Genomic DNA, 20,738 nt, shown 5'->3' on the forward strand with positions numbered 1-20,738 from the left:
GAGGGGCAGAGAGAGAGGGAGACACAGAATCGGAAACAGGCTCCAGGCTCTGAGCCATCAGCCCAGAGCCTGACGCGGGGCTCGAACTCACGGACTGCGAGATCGTGACCTGGCTGAAGTCGGACGCTTAACCGACTGCGCCACCCAGGCGCCCCTGAGGGGGGGCATTTAAATCAAAACACCCTCTGGATATTTCACAGAGATTCATGAGTCATCTTTACCTCGTAAAAGCCCCCTGGCGTTAGCTGGGAGTGTAGATGATATTCGTGGACCTTTAAAAGTTTGTTTTTCCTTCTTTCTTTCTTTTTTAAGAGAAAAGTATCTCTTGTGACCCCAGCTTCATCCTGAAAGGCATCGTTCTCTAGGTCGGAGGACACACAGAGCCCGCTTGGCAGCTTGATTACTATGCAACACGTGTACAATCTTTCTGTTTTCTTCAGATCACCTTTTTTCTTTTTTTCTGATTGTGAGGGAATGCGTGCCCACGGTAGAACACTGGTAAGGCATTGATGGAGAAATAAAGCGGAGAGCGTGTCGTGTATAGTTCACATCTTGGTCTGTTGTCCTCAACATCTTACTTTCAACATCTTCTATCTTCCCGTGTCATTATTCCTCAAAACCATATTCCTAATTCCTGCCATGGAAATTTCCTCCGTGTGGCTGAGCCCTTTGGGCTCCCTCGCACTTGGCCGTTTGGCCGTTTGTGGCCTCGCGCAGGGTTTTCAGCTGTGAGATGGTCACAGGTGCATCGTGAAGCCTGATGAGATAGCCGATCTGTCCACTCACGCGACTGGTCCTTTTGTGCCTCCCGGCCTGAGCTGGGGCGGGTCGTGGACACCTCCCAGGGCTGCCCTGGGCAGGAAGGTCACAGGGGACTGTAGACTGTGTGATAAACTGAGGCAAGGGGCCCTCTTGGATCCTGGGTCCCGACCCCCATGCCTCGTCTTGAACCACCAGGAAGTTTCCACTTGCCCTGCAGCCCTGGGACCATGAATTCTGGGGGGACAGGTAGGGCTCCCCAAGATGCTGCTTCCTCTTCTTTTCCACTAGAAACCGGTGCTGTCTGCTCATCTGACTCCATCAGGCCATCTGCAGGGGCACACCTAGGTGTGCCCCTCCCCCCCCCGGTCTCACTTCCACGGCGGGACCCAGAAACGTGGGCTTCCAAGAAGCTGGGTTCCTACCTGCCCTACTTAAACCAAGCGTCCTTCAAATCCATCACCCTTTCACTTAAAGAAAACCACTCTATATCGTACACAAGACGGTTTGCTCTAAACGGAAGTTCACCTTAAAAGAAAGGCAACAAAACACCTGATGCGATCGGAGCGTGTGCCTGGCGCCAGCTCTGAACTCAGCTGAACGGGGGAGGGCGGGGGGGGGGACAAGTGTCATATGGCTGGGGAGCCAGGAGAGAAAGGGGGCTAAGGCAAGAATGACTCTCCTGCCAGGTGAATCACGGTGTCTGCTATGCATTCCTCACCTGGCTCAGATGGGCCTGTGCTTGGGGGACCCCGAATTCTAGCCCAGCCCTCCCACTTTACAGACAGGGAGACAGAGGCTCAGGGAGGAGGAAACTTGTTCCAGATCACATGCAGAGATCCCCTGGGCACGCTTTCCTGGCTGAGGAGAGGTGAGCAGATTCCTTGCAGCGGGTAGAGAAGCATCTGAAAGCATCTGGTAGGGGCGGGGCCCCAGGGGCTCCGCAGAGAGAAGGGGAGCCCGAGCTGGCGGGTGTCAGAGCTAACGTGGCTTCTGTCCTCTGTGGCTTGGCTGTGGGATTTTCCCTCTCAGGGACCATCAAATGTCTGGGTCTTGTCTATGGCGGAAGCAAGGGGTGGGTGGGTGAAGGATTGAGTGCAGAGGGCAAAAACCCAGGTCAAGCTGGGGTAGGCCATACAGGGTATCTGAGCTTGCCCCAGACGGCAGTCAGTGCTGGCCCAGGGGACATGGGCCTTGGGCCAAAGGGACAGAGGCGTCTCCAGTGTGACTGCCCCTAGCCCCTGGACGGAGGTGCGGGGTTCGACGGCCTGGCATGCAGCAGGCACTCATTCATTGTCTATGGAGACACAGCATTGTCTGGTCAGGTGTGCAGTAGGGGCATATTCAGTAAGTGAACGAACTCAAGGGCGCCATTACCAAATCCAGAGGGTGCTGGAGGCCTGTCCTGCCTACTTCTTCCTGGATGCAGCTTAAACCCCCGTCCCCATAGAGGCCTGGTCCCCACTCAGCCCCTCAGGGATCCTCTTTGGTACCTGATGCTCTAGCCACCCACACTGTACTAAGTTCATCTAATTGCATTTCATCTAGTTGACCCTATCTCTGAGCCTTTGCACATGCTGTTCCCAACACCTGGCACACTCTTCCATCCCATTCTCTCTCCCTGCCAATTCTTCCCCCTCCTTTAGATTTCAACATATCGCTTCCCCCAGGGGGTCTCCCCGGGCACTCCCCTTTGGCTGGGTGAGGGATCCTTGTCTGCCCCCCACGCCTCTAGTTCCCTATCACAGTCCAGCCTCATACCCTAATTCCTGTCTCCCACTGGACTAGTTCACAGCCGTATGCGCAGTGCCTGCATTCAGTAGGCACTCGATATGTGTGTGTGTTGAATGAACAAATCAAGTAAGTGAGCCCTAGACACAGGTCTGAAGAGATGTCCTTCAATCGTTCAGTTATTCAAGCAATCACTTACGGACCAGTACTTACCGGGGTCCCCTACTTGGTGAGGCCCTGGGACATACGGCTGTGAGCAAGACCAAAAAGTCCCTGTCCCCACGGAGCTTGGGACTCCTGTGAGGGCCACACAATTGCCAAGCACCTTGACAAGACAATTTGGGACGGCAGTGACTCCTCTGCAGGATTTGAAACAGGGTGAAGAGTGAGGCCGCTGTCGCCAGGGGGCACCAGAGAGGCCCTCTCTGAGGCGGTGACCTTTCTGCTGGGATCTCATGCCCGGAGGGATCCTCCCGGGAGACCTGGGGGAAGAGCGTGCCAGGGAGGGAGAGGACACGGCCTGGGCAGAGGCCTGGAGGTGTCTGCAGCCGTGGAGCTGGCAGGGGGGAGGGGCGTGGATTCTTCTGGCCCTTCCATTCACCTCTGGGTGATCCGCGCAAGCCACGTGACCACTCTGGGCGTGCTCGCCGGTGAACCGAGGGAGTTGCCCTCCATCTGGTGCAGACAGTAGTCTGGTTCCCAGAGCGGCCTCCGCGGGTCGCCCATCCCTCTTAGGTATAAACTCACATTCCTCATCCTGGGCTATTTTACCATTTCCTTTCGTGCTAAACCAAAGGGACTATTTTGGAAACTCCTATAAGCAAACTAAGCCCTGCCTGGCATTTGAGCGGATATAAAAGAGCCCTAAGTGAGGGACTCAGGCATAAAAACCACCCAGCCCTGAGAGCCCACGCCACTAAATTTAGAAGCATCACCTCCAAATGAGGTGAAATTGTAGGTTCCCTGGGCTGGCGGGCGGTTCTGGCCAGCAGTGAGCTGGCCAGATTTAGCGGAGTGGGCTCAGGCTCCCTCCAGCCGCGCCTCCGGGAGGAGGTCCTGGACGATGGTCCCAGTGTCTGGGGAGCCGCTGGCTGTGTGAGAAGCCCCTCCAGGTGTCCTGGCCCCTGCTGCACTCACCAGCTGTGTCCAAGCCGTCCGTCTAAGCGGGTGCTGCCCCAGGGTACCAAGCCAGCGAGAGGCAGCGAGGGACGCACGGGGACGAGGCAGTCCTGTCTGCCACCAAAGGTTTGGGACCTGCATGACTTCTGTGCCTCTCTCCTCTGCTCAGGGGCCCAGCGAGGTCTCTGGCTTATCTCTCTTGCCCCGCAGAGTGCCAGCTATATCCAGGGCTGTCCTGAGCCTCTGAGCGCCGACCTCTGTTCAGAGTGGTCAGTGCCCCTGCTGGGTCACTGATTTAACGTTGAGAATATCAGCCTTGGTCGAAAGTGACCAACATTCACGGAGTCTTGTCAGGGGCTGCCCAGTGAAGGCTCCTGAGATCTTAGGGGTCTCAGCCTGGCCGTCCCAGCCCATCTACCAGAAGGGAGATGTTTTTGCAGCAAGAAACCCAGCTGGGTGAGATCGCAGGGGGCCAACCAGTCAACAGCCAGGATTAACCCCATCAGGGCCTGTGGGGGAGGCTGGGGGTGGCCGCTGGCCTCCCTTTTGGAGCAGCTGAGCTGATTGGGAACTGATGCTGGTCCCAAGAAGCCCCCAGGGACCCGGGCTCCCACACCCTGAAGCCTGCAGGGGATGGGGTTGATTTTTCTTGGCCACCCCCAATGCTAGACTTCTAGCTTGGCAGGTCCCTTTCACGACCTGCTTCCATTCAGCCTGGGTCTGGCTCTTGGGTGGGGACATGTCCTCAGCACAGCCCCCCGGGGAACAGGTGCCACCTTGAATGAAGTGACCAGGCTTTTAAGGCCCGTTATGCCCGGGCCCAAATCCCAACTCTGTTGTTTCCTACCTGTGTGACCTTGGATGAGTCGTTTCCTCTGCTCTCTAGCCTCGGTTTCTTTATCTGCAAAATGAGGATAATAATCGTGTTTACCTGATTTAATGTCGGGAGAATTAAATGAGATTTTAAGCCCTTAGAGTCGGTAGCACAGAGGGTGCTGGGCACCCACGGGTCAACCATTAATAGCTGTAAGTACTGTTTTATGGGAACGTGGCCATGCTCATCATTTACATAATGTCTGTGGCTGCTTTTGCTCTAAAACAATAGAGGTAAATAGTTGTGGGTATTTAAAAGAGTATATGGCCTGCAAAGCCAAAAACTTTGGTATCTGGTCCTTTACAGAAAATGTTTGTCAGCCCCTGCCTTGGAATCGAGCACTTAGTGGAAATTCTTATCCCCATCCTTATCTTTATCCTTAGCCTGAGGCTTCCACTTATCTGGCACCATGGGCTGCACAGCCTGGTACGGTGGCAGCAGCAGGCCCAGCCTTTTAGGCACTGTTTCTGGTCCCATAAGGATGTGCTGTGAATCTTCCAAGCACCAGAGAACACTCTAGCCCCGCCTGCAGGTCCCTCTCTGTCTGATGGGGGAGCAGAGAAGTTGCCATCCGCAGTCTACTGTAACTGATGGAGCAGGGAAGGTAGGGGAAGGGTGTTCCAGCCCGCAGCCCCCGGCCCCCAGTCTCCAGCCTGCACCCCCAGCCTCCAGTCCCCAGGCCCCAGTCCCCAGCCTGCACCCCCCAGCCTCCAGTCCCCAGCCCCCAGTCCCCAGCCTCCAGCCCTCAGTCCCCAGTCCCCAGCCCCCAGTCCCCAGCCTGCAGCCCCCAGCCCGCAGCCTCCAGCCTCCAGCCCCCAGCCCGCAGCCCCCAGTCCCCAGCCTGAAACCTCCAGCCTCTAGTCCCCAGCCTCCAGTCCCCAGCCTGCAGCCCCTAGTCCCCAGCCTGCAGCCCCCAGCCCGCAGCCTCCAGCCCCCAGCCTCCAGCCCCCAGCCCGCAGCCCCCAGTCCCCAGCCTGAAACCTCCAGCCTCTAGTCCCCAGCCTCCAGTCCCCAGCCTGCAGCCCCCAGCCCCCAGCCCCCAGTCCCCAGCCTGAAACCTCCAGCCTCTAGTCCCCAGCCTCCAGTCCCCAGCCCGCAGCCCCCAGTCCCCAGCCCTCAGCCCCCAGCCCGCAGTCCCCAGCCTGCAGCCCCCAGCCCGCAGCCTCCAGCCCCCAGCCCGCAGCCCCTAGTCCCCAGCCAGAAACCTCCAGCCTCTAGTCCCTAGCCTCCAGTCCCCAGCCTGCAGCCCCCAGTCCCCAGCCCTCAGCCCCCAGCCCGCAGTCCCCAGCCCCCAGTCCCCAGCCCCCAGTCCCCAGCCTGCAGCCCCCAGCCCGCAGCCTCCAGCCCCCAGCCTGCAGCCCCCAGTCCCCAGCCTGAAACCTCCAGCCTCTAGTCCCTAGCCTCCAGTCCCCAGCCTGCAGCCCCCAGTCCCCAGCCCTCAGCCCCCAGCCTGCAGTCCCCAGCCCCCAGTCCCCAGCCTGCAGCCCCCAGCCTGCAGCCCCCAGCCCGCAGCCTCCAGCCCCCAGCCCGCAGCCCCCAGTCCCCAGCCTGAAACCTCCAGCCTCTAGTCCCCAGCCTCCAGCCCCCAGCCTCCAGTCCCCAGCCTGCAGCCCCCAGTCCCCAGCCCTCAGCCCCCAGCCTGCAGTCCCCAGCCCCCAGCCCGCAGCCCCTAGTCCCCAGTCCTCAGTCCCCAGTCCCCAGGCTGGCACCAGAGTATTCTTCCTAACCAGTGACCCCAGTGATCTCCCTCCCTGTTACCCCCTCATTCCCTTGCCCAGCTTGGCTGGGGGCTCTCAAGAGTTCGAGAAGGCCCCCGGTGCCACCCTGAGCACACACCGCTAGTGGTGGGGCAACGGTGTACTGATAGATGCTCACTAACCTGCAGGGGAAAAAAAAACACAAAAAAAGCCCAAATTTGTAGCACTTGCCGACATCCAGGGTGTACACATTCCTGCCGTGGCTGATTTCAAGCTACCAAAATTCCCAAGAAAGTAACGATTGACGCTCAGGGGCTGGTCCAGGCTGGCAGCAGCCTGGCACAGGCCGGGAGCGTGGGGACCTCCCTGTGGGGCTGGGACATCTAGAGGCGGGACGGGGACGTCTGAGTGCGCACAGTCGGAAGGGATGGCGTCTGCAGCCGCTCGCACTCAGGTTCCAAACCTGTCTCATTGCTTCCACGCGGGCTTCTTGGGCCAGTCTCGTCCCCTCTCTGGGCCTCATGTCGCCATCTATCCAAGTAGGTCAGCAACAGCTCCCAGGCCTCAGGGGCTGCGTAGATTTGCTAAGATAATTTCCGTGAGACATTTAGCGCAGGGCTGACTTAGTAACAGCACTCAACGGACGGTGGCTCCCATCAGGGCCGCTGTTCATGGATCCACAGCATGTGACGGTCCTTGGTGCTGGGGCTTGCCACACAGTGGGTGCTCAGCAAACACTCGCCAGCTTCCCCCGGCAGGGCTGGAGGGCGCTCCCCGGGCTCATCCGCCTCTGTAGCCCCCTGCGGGGCGGGGGCCTCTGTCGGCCAAGGGCACAGAGACAACCAGCTCTTTCCTTCCGCGTTGTGCACCCTCAGCGCACGGTCTCCTTGGTCCTCTGACTTTCCGCTTTGCAAACGTGACCGCCGGGGCCCGGAGCCAGCGAGTGGCACAGCTGGGGTCTGAGCCCAGGTCTGGCCTTTTGGTTTCCAGTCCTCAGCACTATGTACAGCGCAGTGTGGGGTGGGGATGGGGGGAGCCTAGGAGGAGGGGAAGTCTTGTGGGGGCCGCACGGATCTGCCAGGGAGGCCCTGGAGCCTATGGTGGGGGCTGACCACACATAAAATGCAGGACGGGACGCTGGACAGACGTGGCTCGAAAGAGAACGTTATTCCAGGGAGAGACCCAGCCCTGAGCAAAGGCGTGGACTCTGGCAGGTGGACGGATGTTGGGACGCGGGGGCCTTACCAAGCAGCGATACGAGGGAGGTGGTGCAGTGGAGCTTTTTTAGAGGCTTGGCTTCGGCAGTGGGGTCCCTGGAATCCTCGGACTGTCTCCACCCTGGCCGAGGAGCAACGCAGCAGGAGAGATTCAGGTCAGATATGCAGAAGAACCTTCGACTGTCGGTGCTGGAAGGCACTGGCGATACTCCCGAGGGTTACGGTGGCGTTTTTCCAACCTAGAGGCGGTTTGGAAAAAAGAAAAGACAGCCAGGGTTCTAGGCTGGCCTCATTGCAGCCTGGATCAGAGATGGGGCAACGGATCCAGGGATTCTGGAGCGCCTGGATGCCAGCAGCTTGGCCTCATGTGAGTTGGGCTTTGTCACCCCTGCTCAAAACCCTCTCATGGCTCCCAGTCACCCTTGCCCAATTGCAAGGGCAAACTCCTCCCTGGGGTTACCAAGGCCCCGCAGGAGCTGCACTCTGCTGGCCTCTCCAGCCTCCCCTGGAGTCACGGCCCAAACCACAGCTCTTCTTTCGGTTTCTGGATTACGCCGTGTCCTCCGTACCCCCGGGCCTTTGCCCATGCTGTTCCCTCTGCCTCAGATACCCTCCCCTCCCTCTCCCTTCTCCTTCTCCCCTTATCAGCCTTTCCTTCTCAGCAGTTGATCGCCTCCTCCATGGCTAAGTCGAGTACCCCCTGGGTCCCCCCTAACTGGTGGCTCATTAGCCTCCCTGCCAGACCGGGAGCCCTGGAAGGCAAGGACTCTGCCTGTCTTGCTCAGTGCGTGTCTCCAGCACAGTGTTTGGCACACAGCGTTCCATGAGTGTTTGTGGAGGGGGGTGAGGGTTACTGGCAGAGAGGAGTAGCTGAGAAGAGATCAGGTATGGTTTCAGGAGGAGCTGACTCCCCCCTGCGGGAGCCTCAGCATTGCTCAGCCATTAAGAACCTGAGCACAGAGTACAGAGACCTGGGTTCGAATCTCACTCCTGCTGCCAGCCCCAAACAGTTCCCTTGCCTCACTGAGCTTCATCTGTGAGCTGGGGACGGTACCAGCTGCCCCCTTTGTGGGGCTGTTGTAAGGACCTTGGGGACCGTGGTGAAGGGGGACCAGCCGCGACCCGCACTCGACAGGCGGCAGCGCGAGGCTGACTCTCCTGTCCTCTCCCTGTAGGTGACGGCCATGTCGGTGAGGTTGCGGTTCCTGTCCTCTGGGGACGCGGGGGCCGTGGGGGTCGTGGGCCGGAGCGCCTCCTTCGCGGGCTTCAGCAGCGCACAGAGCCGGAGGATCGCGTAAGTTCTGCCCGTGAGGAGGGTACAGGGCTGGCTCATCTTGTGCAGCCTGTGACCCTGAAGCTCTCTCTGATGCCAAGTCTGCAGCCCAGGACAGTGTGTGCGCGTGCGTGTGTGTGTGTGTGTGTGTGTGTGTATGTGTGCGCGCGTGTGACACTTGGTGCTGGGAGAAACCTGTAATTTCCTTGAGACCCGAAGCCGTCTCATGTCACATGCTCCTGGCAGTTGGTCCTGGAAGTCACCTGCGTGAGCTTATCAGGCCCACTTAGCAGATCAGAAAACAGGCTCAGAGAGGTGGAGCTGCTCACCCAAGGTCACACAGCAAGACTGGTTCGTTCAGCCCTGGAACTTAGTCTGGGGGCGGGGTCAGGATGGAATGTTCTTCCTGTTTGATAGAATGGGACGTGGGGCCACCTATCCCAGTTCTGTGACCTGGAGCAAGTGACTTCACCTCTCTGAGTCTCGGTTTCCTCATCCGTGAAACGGGGATCATGAGTGTCCCTCCCCGACAGAGTTGTCGTGAGCGTACGATGAGGTGACACAAGGCAAGCAGCCGGCGCATGCTGGCACACAGTAGGTGCTTGCAGGAAATTTTCAAAGGAGGAGGAACAGCAGAGATGGGGTCAGGGCTGCCCCACTGGACGTGAGTTCGTGGCTGTTCCACGAGTCTCCTTCGGCTGCAGGTACTTCCCGGGAGGAAGGTTCGTTTCCACTCCTGGGGGCCACAGACTGGTCCTGGCCTTCATGTCGGGCACTGTGCAAGCCTGGGGAGCTGCCCGCCCAGGGGTGGGGCAATCCCTCAGGCATCGCGAGTGGCCCAAGCCCGAGGGGCCCAAACATCTGCCTGGCTGAGCAAATGTGGGGGACAGGCAGGACTCCCAGCCAAGCAGAGTTGGCCAGGGCTCGTCATGGCCCTCTCCTGCCCGAAACCTGCCAGGGGTTCCCATCTGCTGAGAATGCAATCTGGACTCCTCACGCGGCCTCACAAACAGCTCCCTGTCACACTGGCCGCTCTCTCCTCCGGGCCCTCCACCTGGCCCCTCCTGTGACTCCTCCTTACCTGGCCAGGGGCTGCTTAATGTCCTTTGGGCCTTGGCTTCACTGCCGTGTCCTGAGGTGGACCACCCGTGCCCCAGACCGGGCCTTCCTGTGGCTCTTTCCCTGGGGTTCAGCTGCACACTCGCCCCCCCCCCCCCCCCCCCCCCAGTGATGCCTGGTCCCGGAGGTCCAGCTCTCCCAGCTCGCCCACTTGTCTCCTGGCCGCTCAGTGCCAGCACGTGCCCAGGAGGAGTGGGTCTCAGGGCCGAAATCCTGGAGGGTCTCAGCTGGAAGCATGCTTAGGAATCCCTGATTCGTTCTCCAAATATTTATGGAGCACCTACTCTGCCCAGGCCCTGTCCCGGGCTCTGGGGACGGAACCGGGCCCCGCCCTCCTGTCAGGGCAGCGAAAAATAAGCCAACAATAATCAAGAAGGATTCAGCTGGTGGCACGTGAAGGAATTAAAACGGGGATGTGGGAGGGTGGCAGGGCTCTCAGAGGAGGCCCTCAGTGAGGCAGAGGCACCTTTAAGGCCAGAGAGAAGACAAGTTGATGTTCACGTGCAGAGAGCATGCAGGGCTGGGGACGTCTTCCAGGTGGAAGGGGCAGCCAGTGCAAAGGTCCCGAGGTGGGGATGAGCTTTGAGGCACAGAAAGTGGGTGTGTGGCTGTCTTGGGGGATAGACGTGAGAGAGGGAGGGCTGCGGGGCTTTGTGAGCCACAGCAAGGACATGCAAGGTGCAAGGCGGGGGGGTGAGGCACTAAAGAGCTGAAGCACAGGAAAACACAGCCCCAGAGAGAGTGAGCACCCAGTCCCTCTGACGCCCAGCCTCCAAGAGGAGAAAGCGTGGATGCCACCGCAAGGAAGGCATACATTAGGCACTCCATAAGTGCGGCTGAGAAGGATTAAGTCAACTGGCCAGGGAATGATCATGTTCCTTACCAGAACCACTTTTGAGCTGCCTCTTCTGGGCGTCACCAGGCCCCCCCACCATGGGGTCTGTAATCAGGGCTGCTGAAGACAGTTGCACAGGTCACCCAGCCAAGGGGGCCATCCAGTCCACGTAGCCCTCCCAAGCTGTGTGCCCTGGCGTGCAGCTGGCCCACCCAGGGTGGGGTACCTTTCTCTAACTCACACAGAGGCACTATGGGGATTTTGTTACCATGGTCTGGCAGTGGGGGGCGCTGAAGGGGGGTTTCACAGACCCTGGCAGCCAAGGCCAGCTGCGTGAGTATACAATCTGTGTGCTCACTAGGGCCCTGTGCTCACGTAATACTGTGGTGTTGCCATCTAGAAATTCCTTTTTTTTTTTCTCAATGTTTATTTATTTATTTTGAAAGAGAGTGCAAGCAGGGGAGGGGCAGAGAGAGAGAGGAGGGAGAGAATCCCAAGCAGGCTCTACATTGTCAGCACAGAGTCCAATGCAGGGCTCCAGCCCACGAACTGTGAGATAATGACCTGAGCTGATCAAGAGTTGGATGCTTAACCGGCTGAGCCACCTAGGCGCCCCGCCATCTAGAAACCCTTACTACAGTTTGAAAAAAGGGCCCTGCATTTTCTTTTGCACTGGGCCTCATGAATTCTGTGCCTGGTCCTGCCTGCAGCTCTCCCCCTGCCAGGCCCCTGGGGGGCTTCTGGACTTCCTGCCTCCATGGGAATGTTCCCACAGGCCCCAGTCAGGAGCTCTGCCCAGGTAGTGTCCCAAGGACTCCTGAGGACAGAACTCTGGGTGGGAAGAAGACAGAGAGGTCTGACCCTGTCCCGCTATGGCTCAGTGGCCATCAGCAAAGACAAGATCACATCTGGCAAGGTCTGCATCCTGGTCTAAGACAGATGACCTTGATGGCTGTAAATATCCCAGAATAGCCACTCTCCTGGTGGCTCCTTCTCCTCCTGCTCTGAGAATTCTGGAGAATTCTGGAGCCACCAGCCTGGGTGGGTTCTGAGGTCCCTGAGTGGCCACCATCTAGTCTCTTCAGTGCCCTTTGCCAAGGGTAAGGAAGAAGCTGCCCACGAGGATGGGGAGGAGCGCATCTATTTTTAACTTCCTGTCTCTGGCCAGCTCCCAGGAGTCTGGACCCTTGGCTCTGGGGCTGGACGGCCTAGATTGTGTTTCAGACCTCACCTTCTGGCCTTATTTCTCAGGTAATCCAACCAGGCTGAATCACAGACATATTGCCAAGGCACCCAGTGGCTGGGGCAGGGCAGGTAAAAATAACCTCAGATAGGAGAGCCAGGGATTGAAGCTCATGGATGTCCCCTTTGTCCAACCTCTGCCCCTGCCCTGGCACCTGAAACCCTTTTGACTCTGGACATGGCTTTTTATTCCATAATCAAAGAATTCACCTGAGGAAGTGATCTATCTGGTGGGGAAATTTTATACTAAGGTGTGAATGATTGCTATGAATGATGCTGTCCCATTCTGCCCCGATTCACAGGCGTGGCTGCTCTTACCCCCTTCCGGTCCCTCCTCAGCCAGGTCTCCTCTCCCCCAGGCTGTCAGGAGGGTACCCTCCTGAGCTAGGAGCCCCTGCCAGGTCCTCACCACCTCAGGAATTCCTCTGCTGAGATGGCCGGCAAGTGGGGTGTGAAAACTAAGTAGTAAACCTTTGATTTTCAAGGAAAGGAGGTTGGAGAAAGAGGATATGGCAGAGGTGCTCTCCCTACCCTGCTCTGTTCCTCATCGTGCCCACCCATCCAGGGCCACCAGGCATAGAGACAGGGTTAGCTTACACCGTCGGCCCACTGAGTCCTCACGCGAAACGTGTCCAGTTGGTCCTCTCGTTGCCCCCCAGCCACACCCAGCCCCGCCTGCCCCCAGGTCCCGCACTTGCAGCAGCCGTGCACCGGACCTCCGACAAAGTGTTTCCCCACAACGATCAGGCAGAAAGGCCGTCCCAGCGGCCTCACGTGAGGGCTGGGGCCACCGGTGGCACGTGTCCTTCTGGAAGCTTGTCTGGCATGCCAGGGGCTGTTTAATATTTACTGAGTGCTCCCAGAGCCGGTGAGACACCCGCCCCCGGAGCTCGCTCTCTGCCCTGGCGGCTGTATCACCGGGCCAGACACGCAGCCCGATTTCGCCATCTGAAGGCTGCACTTCCCCGGCTGAGCCAGCAGCGCTCAGAGTGGCCACCGCGCCCGTCCCGCTGAACCTCAGACGAGAGCACTGAGCTCAGAGCTTCCCCGGGAGCCAGTGAAGCCAGGCGCGGCTGCAGCGGTGAGGGTGAGGAGGTCTCCGGGTAGATGGCAGTGGGGACCGGCCGAGGGTACGCACCCCCCGGGGGCCGGGGACCCCTGGGAGCTGGCAGGTGAGCTGGGCTCCTGCGCGGCACCCCCCCCCCCCAGAGTTGCTCGCGCACCCCACCTGCCAGGGGCCTGAGCCCATCGGAAACCCGCCTCTCTGAAGGCTGCAGCCCTGCCCGTCTCTGCCCGCCTGGCATGTCAACTTTGTGGACGGCCTGCTCGAGGAGGTGGGTGGTGTGGCCTCAGGCAGGGGGAGGGAGGAGGGAGCGCAGCCCCTTCGAGGGCCTGGATATTTATTATCTTACTGATTTATTTATATTTTAAATTTATGTATTTAGTTTGATGGGGCGCCTGGGTGGCTCAGTCGGTTGAGCGTCCGACTTCGGCTCAGGTCACGATCTCACGGTCTGTGAGTTTGAGCTCCGCGTCGGGCTCTGGGCTGACAGCTCAGAGCCTGGAGCCTGCTTCCGATTCTGTGTCTCCCTCTCTCTCTGCCCCTCCCCCGTTCATGCTCTGTCTCTCTCTGTCTCAAAAATAAATAAAAAAAAAAAAAGTTAAATTTATGTATTTAGTTTGAGAGAGAGCGTGAGCAGGGGGAGGGGCAGAGAGAAAGGGAGAGAGAGAATCCCAAGCAGACTCTACACTGTCCGTGCAGAGCCCGACGCAGGGCTCGAACTCACAAATCATGAGATCGTGACCTGAGCCGACGTCAAGGGTCAGATTCAACCAATGGAGCCACCCAGGCGCTCCTATTGTCTTCTTTAACTTTGACACATACATAACCCTTGTCCTTTGCCGGGCACTACTCAAACCCCTTTACATTTATTAACGCATACAGCAACGCTTTCCCTGGGCCCTATTTTACAGATGGGAAAACTGAGGCACAGAGAGGTTCGTTAACTTACCCAAGGTCACGTAGCTTGTAGGTGGGGTTACCGAATAGAGACACGGGCACCTAGCTCCAGAGCCTGTGCCGGCTGTCCCACCGCCTCCCCGAGCTGGCATGGCAGCTCGCGGGGACACGGCTTTTACTTGCTTTGGTCTCTGTTTTACCTCCAGCCCCTTGAATGCTGTTTGGTGTGCCGTAAGTGCTCAGTAAATGTTTGCTGAGTGAATGATGGTCTCATGACTGGTCTATGGGGTAGGCACTCTTATCTGCCCTTTACAAATGAGGAAACTGAGTCTCTAGGAGGTTAAGTACCTGTGAGCCCCGGGGCTGGGATTTGTCCATGGGTGGTTGACCAGGAGCTTGTGTCTCATGAGACAACATAAGCTCCCAGCGTGGCAAGTCCCCTGCTCCCCCCGATCCTTCCTTGCTGTAACCTCCCCTAGGACCCAGTTCTCAGGGCGCGGGCAGGGCCGGGGATCTCTATTTCTGGATCCTTGGCATGTAACATGGCGAGGATTCCTGGGGTAGGGAACCCAACCGGAGGGGCGGCCGGGGCAGCTCCTCTCTGCTGAGTCAACAGCAGGTGTCTGTATCTGTGTGTGGAATGTGCCACATCTGGCTGGGCTGGATATACAGCCTGGCTGCCCGTTCAGCCTCTTGGGGCGCCAGAGTGAACTTGTCAGGCCTGCCGAAGGAGCCGGAAGCTGTGTCCTGCCTGCCCCCTGCCTGGCTCTCCAGACCTCAATCCTCCCCTCTTCCCGGGGACAGGGAGTCTTCGAGGGTAGGACCCCAGGCCCTCGGCTCCCACCATGGTGCCTGATTCGCAGAAAGCCCCTCTGTGAGTGTTTGAGTGAGTCGGGGGGTCTGGTACCCTTGATTTTGGGCCGCAAAAGTGCAGCAAACTCTGAAGGGCTCCCGGGGAGATGCATACCTGGGTTTCCAGCAGAAGGATGTCCCCCGAGTGAATCCCCTAAGACGGTGGTCCTCAAAGCGTGGTCCTTGGACCAGCAACACTGGCAGCACCTAGGAACGTGTTAGAAATGCAGATTCTCAGGCCTCGCCCCAGACCTGCTGAACCTGAGACTGGGGCCTCTGCTGAGAGGGCTCAGCAATCTGAGCCTGGGTCCTCCAGATGATTCTGAGGACCCTGAGGGAACCCTGCCCCTTGCCCCCAGAGGGGTGGTTCAGATCCTGGGCTGGGAATCTGCCCATGTTTGGGTTTGGGTCCCAGCTCTGTCACTCACGTGATCTGGGGCAAGTCACTTCTCTGAGCCTCCGGTTCCCTACCTTGCAATGGGGTTAAAATCGATGTTTATTTAAAGCTCCTACAGCAGGGGTGGGAAGCAACAGACACTCAGGGGGCATCTTCTATCCGGGCACCGTCACGATGCTCCCAGATTGTCATCTTCCGGGTCTGTGAAGCTGGGAGCTGACCCACTCCTCCCCGCTCCCCCTCCTCGGCTCCCACAGGGCGGGAAGGGTCTCCTCACTCTGTTTCGGTCAAGCCTTCTCCTTGCTGTCCGCCCAGCATCACACACAGACTGGACCGCGTCCTCCCCTCCACCCTGACTCACTGTCCCCCGATTCAGAACACCCTTCTTGGGACGACCCTTCATCCTGTTCTTCCCTTGAGGTCCCGCTGCGCCCTTGGGCTCCCCCAACTCTCTCTTCTCTAGTCCCCACGACACGCTGTATTTCCTTCGTCCCGTTCAGCTCAGTATTTACTGAGCACCTCCTGTTTTCCAGGCTGTGGGCGCAGGGACAGATACAGATGGGACGTGACTATTATAACGGTAGCAAACATTTATTAGGCACCCACTGCCTCCATTGTGCCGAATGTTTCCCCTGGTGTCTCAGAGAATTCCCAGCACTGCTCTCTCATTTAGGGTCTATTGTTTTCCCATTTGACGGATAAATAACTGAGGCTTGGGTAGTACCTCAGTGTAGAGGTGAAGTACATTTGACAAAGAAACAATACTGGTTATTCCCCCCTGCTCCCCTCCCCCCTTCCTGCTCGTGCTCACTCTCTCCCCCTCCCTCCCCCTCTGTCTCCATCCCTGAGGAACCTTAGAGCACAGGTTGAAGCAGGCTCCTCAGTGCACCCGAGAGGAAGACAGGGAGGGAGGCAGCTGGAAGGAAAAGCTAGAAGCTTCTTTGAGAGACTGACCCAGACGTTCGAGTGTTATTTCCACTCGTGTTTCTCCCGTGAGAAGGGAGTCCTGAAGCCACATCTGGTGCAGGGATACCTGGGAAACAATGTCTTTAAGAGGACGGATGGAGGCAGCCCTGGTCTTGCACTTAGTGGACGAGGCATAGGATTCTAGAAGGAGCTTAGGTGCCAGTGAAACCAGCCCGGGACTGTAACGAGGATACCCTCACCCTGTACTACTCCAGTCAATCCTGAAACGCTGGTGTGCCCCTCAAGGGCTGAGAGACACAGCTGTCACTGCTGGGAAACATCAGTTCTTTTTTTTTTTTTTCCTTAAAAAAATTTTTTTAGTGTTTATGTTTTTAAAATCTTTTTAAGTTTTTTTTTTTTTTGAGAGAGAGACAGAGAGAGCGGGGGGGGGAGGGGCAGAGAGAGAGAGGGAGAGAGAGAATCTCAAGCAGGCTCTGCACTGTCAGCATGGAGCCTGACGTAGGGCTCAAACTCATGAACCATGAGATCATGACCTGAGCCAAAACAGAGTCGGACGCTTAACTGACTGAGCCATCCAGGCGCCCCAAATGTTTGTTTATTTTTAAGAGAGAGACAGAGTGTGAGCAGGGGAGGGGCAGAGAGAGAGGGAGACACAGAATTTGAAGCAGGCTCCAGGCTCTGAGCTGTCAGCACAGAGTCCGACGTGGGGCTCGAACCCACAAGCCGTGAGATCGCGACCTGGGCTGAAGTCGGATGCCCAACCAACTGAGCCACCCAGGTGCTCCTGGGGGACATCAGTTTTTAAGATCGTTCAGTCCCCAACCCCAACTCCAATAGTCTTAGGCAGAAAAGAGAACCAACTGGTTCATGTAAGTGAAATTCCACGGGCAGGTCTAGCTTCAGGCATAGCTGGATCCAGGAGCTCATGGTCGTGTGGAATTGGTCTGCCTCCACCTGCTCCTCCCTGTGTTGCCTCCATTCCCCCTACATGATGCAAAGGAAATGGCTGGCTGTTCCAGGTGTATGTTCCCCCGGAACAGCAATGTCAGAAGAAAGAATCCTTTTCCTATCTGTGAATGTGGAAGCAAACTCCCGGCAGGGTTACTGGACAGATTTGTGTCCTGTGCCTCTCCCTGAGCCAGGGAAATGGAGTATGTTGACTCCAGGCCTGAGACATGCATTTGCTTCAGAATGCCTGTGTATGTGTGTGCAGGTGTGTGTGTGTGTGTGTGTGCGCGCGCGCGTGTCTGTGTGTGTGGTGATTTGTCAAGCCACCTCTCTCCAAACCACATGCATGAGCAGCAGAGTTGGGGAGGGGCCCCAGAGGAAAACTGGGGTGTTACTAATAGAGGGAGAGGCGTGGGTCCTGTGCAGGCAAAGCCAACAAGTGCCCACCCACGGGAACGCCCCACGGCTACGATTTGGCCTCCCAAGTAGTTTTGTCCGGACGGACAGACCACACTGAGCCGAAAACAATGGCATTTGGGCTGCCCGACTGTACCTCCCACTGCGTTGATGTCTCATGTCAGGTTCTTCTTCGTCTTTTAATCTTCAGATCCAAGCCCTCATTTTGCAGATGAGGAAACCGAGGCCTGGAGAGTCCCGGCCACTTTCCTGAGCTCACACGGCTCGGTGGTGGCGGGGCGGGACTCAGCCAGGCCTCGTGACTGCCCCGGGCTCTGGCCACCGATCCCCCAGTGCCTGCCCCCCGCCCCCCGCCGGGGAGGGCTTTGTCCGGATCCCAGCTGTGCCCCTCATTCCTTCTCACAGAAAGTCCATCCACGGGAACTCCGTGAGAGCTCGAATGCCTGCCAAATCCTCCAAGATGTATGGCACGCTTCGGAAGGGGTCTGTCTGCCCGGACCCCAAGCCACAGCAGGTGAAGAAGATCTTCGAAGCACTCAAGAGAGGCCTCAAGTAAGGACCAGTGTTTGTTGTCCCTGAAACGTGCGTTCTCTGCCGCTTCTCCTCTCCGCCTCTCCCCAGAGAACACGGTCGGGTCTTGTCTGCCAGAGGCCAAGGAGGGAGCTCCTGCAGTCCACAAGTGCGTCCCGGGTGCAGCCACGCGCTCAGGCCCACCCTTCGGCGCTGGGGACACAGTGAACGCTGCGGGGGGGGGGGGGGGGATGCTGGCCTCAGGGAGCTTATGGTGGAGAGGGGAGATGGCCAAACAGAAGTGACGTAAGCAGTAACAGAACTCCCAGCAGCCCTGAGTGCACGGAGGAAGGTGATGCAGAGGCAGCACGTGGAGGCAGAGGAGACTCACCAAGGAGGTCCCGACGGTTGTGCTGGGCTCTGGGAGATAAGCGTCCCAGGCAGGGGGAACAGCGCGGGCAAGGGCCCTGAGGTAGGAGAGTGTAGGACAGGAGGCCCGGGTGGCTGGATTGGAGCGAAGGAGAGAGTTGGACTGGCTAGCTGGGCAGAGGCCAGAACAGGAAGATTCAGTCACTGACTCCACCTATGTTTTTTAAAGTGTATTTGTTTATATTTTGAGGGGGGTGGGGAGGAACAGAGAGAGAGGGAGAGAGAGAGAGAGAGAAAATCCCAAGTAGGCCCCACACTGTCAGTGCAGAGCCCCATGTGGGGCTCAAACTCACAAACTGTGGGATCACGACCTGAGCCGGAATCAAGTCGGACACGTAGCCGACTGAGCCACCCAGGCGCCCCACTCCATGCGCTTTTCTTGAGGGCTAACGGAGGGCCAGGCACAAGGTGTGGGAGTGACTAAAACACAGAAATCCCTGCCCCCGTGGAGCCTCCTAATGGGAGACAGACAATAAACAGGGCAGAAAATCAAAATACAGAAATAGGTCAGATGGTGGGAAGTACCATAGTAGAAAACAAATCAAGGTAAGGTGTGGGGCTGATTTTGAATAAGGGGTTCAAAGAAGGTCTCATTTAAGAAGGTGACATTTGAGCAAAAACCTGAAGGGGTGAAGGAGTGAGCCCAGCAGGTAATGGATAAAGAACATTCTAGGCCAAGGGAGCCACATGTGCAAAGGCCCTGGGGCAGGAGCATGATCAGAGCATTAGGGGCACAGTGAGCAGGCCGGCATGGGAGCTGAGAGAGGGAGGCAAGGGTTAGGAGGTCTGGGGGGCAATGGGGACCAGGTGACATGGGGCCTGTGAGCACTTAGTGTTCACTCTGGGTGAGCTGGGTTCTGCGCGGGGGGGCGGGGGGGGGGAAGGGTGTGGTCTGAGTTCAGTTTTAACAAGACTCTGGCTGTACGCGGAAAACGGGCTGCAAGGGGTGGGGAGGCCTGTAAGAAGGTCACTACAAGGGTCCAGGTGGCAGACGATGGTGGACTTGACCAGGTGGCAGCTGGGTGGGCGGGCAGGGGACAGGGTCAGTTTCAGGATACGTTTTGAAGGTGGAGCAGGCAGGATTGACTGAGGGAGGGACTGGGGGTAGAGAGAGGAGAGAGAGAGAGAGAGAGAGAGAGAGAGAGAGAGAGAGAGAGATCGTCCAAGTGGAGATGAAAAGAGGTAGTTCGGGCACAAACCCGAGGTTCATGGAAGAGGTCAGGGCTCGAGAGAGAACTGTGGTTTCAGTGCAGTGTTGCCCCGTGAATAAGTCACACGGGGGGCCGCCATGTAGCCCCTCCAGTTTCCTCGACTCCGTGACGCCCAGTCCAGGGGCCTCCTCCCTCCCAGCTGCTTGCTGCTGTCCCAGCCCCGTTCCCACCTACCCCTTTTCCACCTGCCACCCCTGCTCTGCTCAAGTCTCTCCCATGGCTCCCTACTACCCTCGGGGGGGGGGAGGGCATTCAGGGTCCTTTCTAACCTTCAACCTTTCTAGACTTTTCTATTATTCACTCCCCGCCTCCACTGGTTCCCCAAATGCCCCATCTGCCCTCCTGTACCTGTGCTGTGGCCCTTGCTGAGCAGCTCCCCGGGTAGGGGAGCGTCTGCGGAGGCTGCCGCGCCCCAGGTTCCTTGTTCAGCGCGCATGCGCGTGTCCTGAATCGCACGCCGTTCCTTCCGGCCGGGAGGCCTGTCCCGCCCTCCGCCTCTTGCGATCCTGCTCTGTTTCTCACTAATTAATAGCAGTGACAACAGCAGCAGCGGCAGCAGTTGCGGGCTTTCTACACATCTCGCCGTTGAATCCCTGAAGAACGCTATCAGAGAGCCTCCTCACCTTTTCCCGGAGAGGAAACTGAGTCCCAAAGAGGGGACACAGCTCGTCCAGGATCCTACGGCCAGGAAGCAGGGAGTGGGGCTCCGGGGCCAGTGCCGACCCGCCCTCTGTCCGCAGCCCTCCCCCACCCACCCCGGGCTCCGGGGAAAGGTCACCCCCCCCCCCCTCGCCAAGCCCTGACCGCCAGCCCAGGGGCCATCTGTCATCCGCCACCCACGGGGCGCACCGCACCCCCCCACCTGCACTGGCGCAGAGTGGGAGCTGGGGCCGGGTGCCTGGAGCCTGTCTTCAAGGGGCGCATCTCCCAGGACCGCTCTGGTGATTCCTGTAAGGACCTCACGTTGGAGACCGGTCTGGGCTCACTCAACAGCACCCCCTTCTTCCTGGGGAGCCCACGCCCTGAGTGAGCTGCGGCCTGGCAGATGGTGGTGCAAGTGGGCCCAGAGAGGGCGAGTCACCTTCCTGGGGTGGCCTAGTAAACTCTGATGAAGCAGGATGGGGCCTCACCGTGGCTCCCGAGTCCAGACCTCACGCTTCACGTCTAAGGCTCTTTGGCTGGAAAAGAACGTGAAGTGTCCCCTCCAGCCACACAGCTTTC

The 20,738-nt window shown here is 58.3% G+C and overlaps 1 protein-coding gene and 1 long non-coding RNA gene across 8 annotated transcripts in view; one reads left to right on the forward strand and one right to left on the reverse strand.

Moving 5' to 3' along the window:
- RIPOR3 (RIPOR family member 3) overlaps positions 1-20,738 on the forward strand; it is a 76,225-nt gene that overhangs the window by 35,671 nt on the left and 19,816 nt on the right. For 2 of the 7 annotated variants that reach the window (XR_007150910.1, XM_047852786.1), the window contains exons 2-3: positions 8,573-8,691; positions 17,773-17,919. Coding sequence is in view for 6 of the 7 variants with exons in the window: in XM_047852786.1 (XP_047708742.1) it covers positions 8,573-8,691; positions 17,773-17,919 (266 nt within the window). In the remaining variant the exon portion in view is untranslated. Of the gene's footprint in view, positions 1-8,572; positions 8,692-12,695; positions 13,201-13,620; positions 14,701-17,772; positions 17,920-20,738 lie in introns of those variants that run through there. The other 5 variants (XM_047852788.1, XM_047852787.1, XM_047852790.1 and 2 more) reach the window with 5 other exon arrangements.
- LOC125162154 (uncharacterized) lies at positions 82-20,196 on the reverse strand. The gene is made up of 4 exons (XR_007150911.1): positions 19,866-20,196; positions 14,794-14,885; positions 7,426-7,636; positions 82-4,510 (listed from the first exon to the last, which is right to left on the reverse strand). It is a non-coding gene; the product is annotated as an uncharacterized LOC125162154 (long non-coding RNA).

The sequence above is a fragment of the Prionailurus viverrinus genome, chromosome A3 (genome assembly GCF_022837055.1).
Source record: "Prionailurus viverrinus isolate Anna chromosome A3, UM_Priviv_1.0, whole genome shotgun sequence".
Classification (NCBI taxonomy): domain Eukaryota; kingdom Metazoa; phylum Chordata; class Mammalia; order Carnivora; family Felidae; genus Prionailurus; species Prionailurus viverrinus.